Raw genomic sequence first — 6511 nt, 5'->3', positions numbered from 1 at the left:
TCTCCGTTGGAGCCGAAAGCTTGAAGCTTAGACTATAGGTAGATGATCCGGTCGTCCGTTGCGCTATGCACACAGGTTATGTTGGAGATCGTTGATGTCGGGTTGGAGCCGTCGGAGTTTTTGGACTTTGGAGCAGGCTGATGAGACGAAGCTGTCGGTGGACTGTGCTGGCCTTCGATGGAGCCATCGGTGGGCTGTAGTAGTTGATAGAGCCTTGTCGCTACCAGCTCATTGGCGCAGAGTTGACGCAGAGCCGGGAGCTTGTTGCAGGAGCCGTGGTTGCCGTTACAGGGGCTCGTTGCTGGCTGTGTAGAGGTGGCTTGCATGGGCAGTGCCTCTTGTGGTTAATAGAGTTGTGGGAGTCACATTGCAATAGATGCAGATGTGAAGCCGGCAGCAGTCGTTGTAGGTAGCTCAAGTTCGTTGTAGGAGGCGGCTACGTTTGTGTAGAAGCTCCCATGCGATGAAGGAGTTGGCTAGTCAAGCCTTTAGTTACACAAGGCTTTTGCGTTGCAGCAGTTTGATGAAGACGTTGCTTGTGCATCACAGATAGAAGTTGGCTCCTTATCTCTCTCTTTCTCTCTTGAGGAAGAAAAAATTCTCTCTCAAAATCATTCTCTCAAAGACTAAGATCTAGATCTCTCTCTCTCTCATGAACAAGAAATACTCTCTTTCTCAAGAATGAAATCTCTCAAGAACTCAAAGAAAGAATAATGGACGGAAATTTCCTAAGAAAAAATTCTCTCTCAAAATCACTCTCTCAAAGACTAAGATCTAGATCTCTCTCTCTCTCATAAACAAGAAATACTCTCTTTCTCAAGAATGAAATCTCTCAAGAACTCAAAGGAAGAATAATGGACGGAAATTTCCTCTCAATGGACGGAAATTTCTCTCAACGGAAGTGAAGGGAAGGATCTCACAATCACTCAAGAGAACTCTCAATCTCACAATCTCTTTGTCTCTCTCACAAGAAGGATGGCCCCTCAGCGGAAAGCAGAACCATGCTCTGATACCATGACAAAATATGAAGAGGGGAGAGGAGAAGAGTGGAGATGAGGAGAGAGGGCACAGCTAGAGAGTATACCACAAATGACTAGCTGTACACTAGATTTAGTTGAAAAAATAGAATATATACAAACCCATTTAGGGTTAGGGTTAGGGGATCTAACCCTTTCCTTTATAGCACTCTATAAGGTTAGTGCTATGCACATATGATCACGTGATGGTGCTACGCACACATGATCACATGATGTTGAGCGTGAACTCTCAACATCCTTCACTCTCATCACCTCTGCCTTGTTCACATCCTGCTGCATGTGAGCATCTGCATAGATATTAGACATCAAGACATAAACAGCAGCATTGTTTTCATCCAACTGCAATGCATGCTCAAAGGCCTGTCTTCCAAGCTCCACATCTCCCCACTTTCGACAAGCACCCAACACAGTATGCCACACCGACAGATTTGGATGGACAGGCATCTTCTTCAGCATTGCTACCACCTCATCTAATTGGCCTGCACGGCCAAGGAGATCAATCATGCAAGTGTGGTGCTCAACAGTTGGAGTGATGCAATAGTCTTCTATCATGGCCTCAAAGTGCTTCCGGCCCTTATCAACTAGACCTGTATGGCTGCATAGAGTTAGAATACTTAGGAATGTGAACCCATCTGGCTTTATGCCTTCCCTTTTCATTCTTACTAGCATATGGAAAACAGTCTCACTTTCTCCTAGCTGGGCATATCCTGCAATTAGAATGTTCCACGAGATGACATCTCGAAGTTGCAGCTTGTCAAACACTTCCTGTCCTTTTGCAAGCAAGCCACATTTCGAATACATGTCAACCAAGGCATTACCAATAAAAGGGTGTCTTTCCAATGCCTTCCTGGCAATCTTCACGTGCATTTCTCGGCCCTTGTCTACCGCTCCTATGCAGCCACAAGCTTTCAAGCTGCAAACAAACGTGAGAGCATCTGGAAAGACGTGCTCTAGTTGCATCTGTTCAAAATAGTACAGCGCTTCCTCACCAAGCCCTTGTTCAGCATATCCTGCAATTAGTGCAGTCCACACAACTACATCTCGAGTTGGCAGCTTGTCAAACACTTCCCGTGCTCTTGCAATTGAGCCAACCTTCGCGTACATATCCACCAAGGTGCTGCCAACAAAAAGATCTCTTTCCATCCCCTTTCTGGCAATCTCAGTGTGCATTTTTTGGCCTTTGTCTATAGATCCTATGCTGCCACAAGCTTTCAAGCTGCAAGCAACCGTGAGAGCATTAGGAGAGACACCCTCCAGTTGCATCTGTTCAAAACAGTTCAGGGCTTCCTCACCAAGTCCATGTTTAGCATATCCAGCTACTAAAGCATTCCATGAGACTATATCTCGAACTGGCAGCTTGTCAAACACTTCCCGTGCTTTTGCAATCGAACCACACTTTGTGTACATATCCACCAAGGTGTTGCCAACGAAAGGATCTCTTTCCAACCCCATTCTGCCAATGTCAGCATGTATTTCTCGGCCCTTGTTTACAGCTCCTATGCTGCAACAAGCTTTCAAGCTGCAGACAAACGTGAGAATATTTGGAGAGAGACCCTCCCGTTGCATTTGCTTCAAACAGTCCAGGGCTTCCTCACCAAAACCGTGCTCACAATATCCTGTGATTAATACGTTCCACGATACCTCATTTCGAATTGGAAGCTTGTTAAACGCTTCTTGTGCTTTTGAAAGGGAGCCACATTTGGCAAACATATCGACCAAGGTGCTGCCAACGAAAATATCTCTTTCCAGCCCCTTTCTGGCAATCTCAGCAAATACTTCTCTGCCTCTTTCAGCATCTTTCAACCTAGCACAAGCCTTCAATAGGGCCACGAAAGTATACTTGCTAGGATGTACACGATCCTCTTGCATTTTCTGGTATACGTTGAAAGCATGCTCCGATTCCCCACAATCTATATAGCCCATGATGAGAGAAGTCCAAGAATACACGTTACGATCAACTAACCTGTTAAAGACCTCATGAGCATCGTGCATACTCCCAACCTGCGCAAAGATCAGGACGAGGTAGTTCCCAAGGGAGCCATGAGCTTCCAACCCAGTTTCGCACATGTAGGCATGCAAGCGCTTGGCATACGCTACGTTTTTCTTTTTTCTGCAATTGCGCAGAATGCATACAAAGTTCTCAACAGAAGCCAGCTGGGGTATCTGTTCCAAAGAAGCGAGTGCCTCCTCTAAGCTAAGCATCTCCCCGTCACTGTTATCTGGCGGTTCTATTATCGACACCGGAAATCCGGAGGCCTTGGGTTCGTTTGTTACGATTCACAATAGACGCACCAGACGAGCCAACATACAGCTTTACCTGTGCGCAAATCAAGGGATCTGTGGCATGACCACTAGTTGCCAGACATCTGTTGGTGCTCGTGGTCTATCGTGGAATACCTGAACACAGACTTCGAAGTAATTCGAGTAAAACGAAGCGAGAAATCCTTCACCACCGCTCCACTGCCTCCCCGCGGAGCCATTGGAGAGGTTCCGCTGAAGAAACCTTTGAAGAGGCGGGCACTACTAAGCAAACTCAAGAAGACCGGATGAGTGCGGGGAGGGAGCTCTTTCCCAAGAGGTTGGAGCTCCCTCCCATCAACACAGCTCCCTGGGACACATCGATTCCATTGCATTAGAGGCCGTCCCCATAGCCACGCGCAGGCGCTGCCACAGACAGCCACCGTGGCAGGCGGATTTGGCAGCGCGGCAGCCTTACCAGGGCGGTGGCCCTCGTTCGATCCCGAGCAGGACCCCTCGATATCGCCACATGGGTGGGTGCATGTGTCATACAATGCTGCTTTCAGAAATTTAAATAACGAAGTGCGGTATGGCGATGGAGTGAGCTTTTAGAGACCGCCTCGCATCTTGCCAGGAGCCCCTCCGTTACTCATAGCGAGTCTATGGGCATGGCTTCTTACTCTCTTGTGGCAATAGTGCAATTGTGTCTCATGAGGGTGGGTTCACATCACCTCCTCGCCCACAAGGGAGGAAATAGAATTGGAGGATGGCCGTCAAGTGTGGTGGTTCACTTATGTCACCAACATGTGATTGGTGCAGTAGTTGGAGGAGATGGAATGGACATGGGCAGCCAAACACAAATCTTTTATGTTAGTGTTGTCTGGTCCAGTCCCTCCTATTGGGCCAACTAGGATGGCATCCCTTCACACAGGGTGGTGTGAACCCAAGCCCAAATGTTCACGGCAAGGTTGTAGAGCAATGGTAAGTAGCTGTGGTGGTTTAGGCGTTCGTCCACACCCTCCTAGGAAGACCCCTATTGCTAATTTGTACCAATGGTATTATGTCCTTCTTAGATGGAAAAGCTCATGACTAAAAGTAAATATTAATTAAAGTGGGAAGAATTTCGCCTTTTGGAAATGAAACTTTCATCTTATTCTTGCTATATATCCAACAAACAAACTCCAAATTTGTCGGGGATTGCATATTTAGATTCTATTGTTTGAGATCTTTCCAATGATATGTCACATGAGGAGAGGGTTTTGAGAAAAGCTTATAAATTTTATCTAATATTAACTTCCGACAAGTGGATGTTGGAATCCAAAATTATCATCTCTAGTGGAGCTTAAACTAGCTTTTGAGCTCCCTCCAACTTGTATCATGGGAGTGCATTTTTTCCATGAGGGATCACAAAGAACTAGTTCACAACCCATCGAATTCCATTTGTCAAGTCATTGGTTCAAATGTTAATGACGGCAACAACTTCCAAGGCTTCCATAGTCGATTAAAAGCAAGATCATTGGGGGGTCCTACTACAAAGGGAGTGACATAAACCCTCTCATGCTCTAGTAGAAGTATTTTTGCATCCCATACTCATAAGCAAAGTACCCTCACCCTCTCTTGGGAGACTTTACACTTAGGATCTAGTTAGGTGAGATATAAGTAAGCTCTATAGGTGAGTTATAGGGAAAAAAATGCCACGAGAATCAATTAGCCAAGGAATCAATTTGGCTTCACTTGGAACAAAGAGGTCATGCCCAAAAAGAAGATAATCATTTCATACACCATTCCTATTCTTGCATGCCTCCATCATGCTTTGTAGTTGCTTACACAAGTGTGCCTTCCAAGGCAATCTCATTGTTGGTATCTAATCCCATTCTAGTGCACCTTTAAGGGTGAATAATAATAGTACTAGCAGCAGCAACAACAATAGCACTAGTAGTAATAATAGCAATCACAGTAGTAGTAGCAATCCAGTAGTAATAAATGCTAGATTGTAAATTAAAAAAAAGCCCCTTGCATCTTGAGGACGCATTGCAGTAACTAATTTTGTTTTGCTTGAATGAATATGGCATCCTGTCATGACATTATCCACACTTGCACCTCTTCCCTCATGCACTGTAGTCACAGGGATTTAGTCTTGTGCACAAAGAGGGTCACCTTGATCTCTATTTCATAAATCGGTCGTAGCAAGATCCAATGTAGCCATTCACAAAACCTATATAGCCTAGTGCATTCAAAGTGAAACAAGAAGATATACGCAAACCACTTTTGGGCCATATACAATAATCGTCAAGGCCCTTAAGGATATCGATGGGATAGGTGCATTGAGTGTCAACAATAAGATAGATCCAAACTGAAGGTGCATGGTGGAGAGGGAGAGAAAGAGAGGCTAGTAGGCTAGGGAGAGAGATAATGATACTCAAAGAGAGACATAATGAAATGGAAATGAAATAGCAAGGGCAATGAACAAAATGAAAGTACTCACACATGTAGACCAAAGAGCTTGTAGGCTTGATACTTGATTTTTTGACACTAGACAAGTAAAGCTATTATATAGAGACCACACACACATATGAACACTAATGCATATAGCACTTGGGGTGCCAACTCACTTTAGTAAGAATACCTATCAAAATCTTGAGTATGAGATGAAATTAACAATATGCAATGAGTATAAGGGCCTATTCCCACTACGAGTTAGGTTATGTTAGTGATCTTAACATAACCGATTCAGTTAAGTTAAAGTTAACCTTAACAAGGGAATTGCATTCCTATTGGTAACCCATTATGTTATGCACTAAGTGGTCCTAACAAAAAATTTCGAGGTATTTTTCATACAAAATGGTTTATTTGATCAAAGTAAAGTCCGTTCTTTAAAGTTAAGGTCACAATGGATTCTTCTTTTCAAGGCCTTTCAAATGAGTACCCATGTTGTATAGTCCTGAGTTTATCTTGACCATGAAAATTTCTTAACAAGAATCTTGCTTAAAGTCGCATTCCCAGTGCTCACCCTTAAGTTAACCATTAAATTTTTACATTCCAACTTCTTTCTCTTCATAAAAGTCCTTAAAGTACCTATTTTGAAGGGGTTAAATTTACAAGGATTTTTTAGGGGTCGTTAGGAGATTTTAACTTAACTAGAGTCTCTAAATGCCAATGGGAATGCACAATTATGTGAACATGTCTTAACTAGTGCTCCCTAACTAGTAGTGTGAATAGGCCCTAAATTATTCAAA

General features: G+C 44.0%; 1 protein-coding gene across 1 annotated transcript; it reads right to left on the bottom strand.

Moving 5' to 3' along the window:
- Positions 1-362: 362 nt before the first annotated feature.
- LOC147886907 (pentatricopeptide repeat-containing protein At1g08070, chloroplastic-like) lies at positions 363-3928 on the bottom strand. Its single transcript, XM_087394073.1, has 8 exons — positions 3892-3928; positions 3435-3831; positions 2990-3147; positions 2466-2653; positions 1856-1997; positions 1458-1744; positions 1290-1376; positions 363-476 (listed from the first exon to the last, which is right to left on the bottom strand). The coding sequence occupies exons 1-8, from the start codon at positions 3926-3928 to the stop codon at positions 363-365; spliced, it is 1410 nt and encodes a 469-aa protein (XP_087250199.1).
- Between the last annotated feature and the right edge of the window lie 2583 nt (positions 3929-6511).

Source organism: Dipteris shenzhenensis, chromosome 23, assembly GCF_047967505.1.
Source record: "Dipteris shenzhenensis isolate YYH24624 ecotype China chromosome 23, Dip_SZ_1.0, whole genome shotgun sequence".
Taxonomy (NCBI): domain Eukaryota; kingdom Viridiplantae; phylum Streptophyta; class Polypodiopsida; order Gleicheniales; family Dipteridaceae; genus Dipteris; species Dipteris shenzhenensis.
This window is presented reverse-complemented; position numbering and strand designations above follow the sequence as displayed.

Bases quoted from the DNA above. Each gene is read 5' to 3' on its own strand.
- LOC147886907 (XM_087394073.1), bottom strand. From the start codon at position 3,928: ATGAGTAACGGAGGGGCTCCTGGCAAGATGCGAGGCG. The intron at 2,654-2,989 runs GTAACGTGTATT...TATTAATCACAG, and splicing joins CTTTAACAGGTTAGTTGATC to GATATTGTGAGCACGGTTTT. The intron at 477-1,289 runs GTGATGAGAGTG...AGGCTTGACTAG, and splicing joins AGGATGTGAACAAGGCAGAG to CCAACTCCTTCATCGCATGG.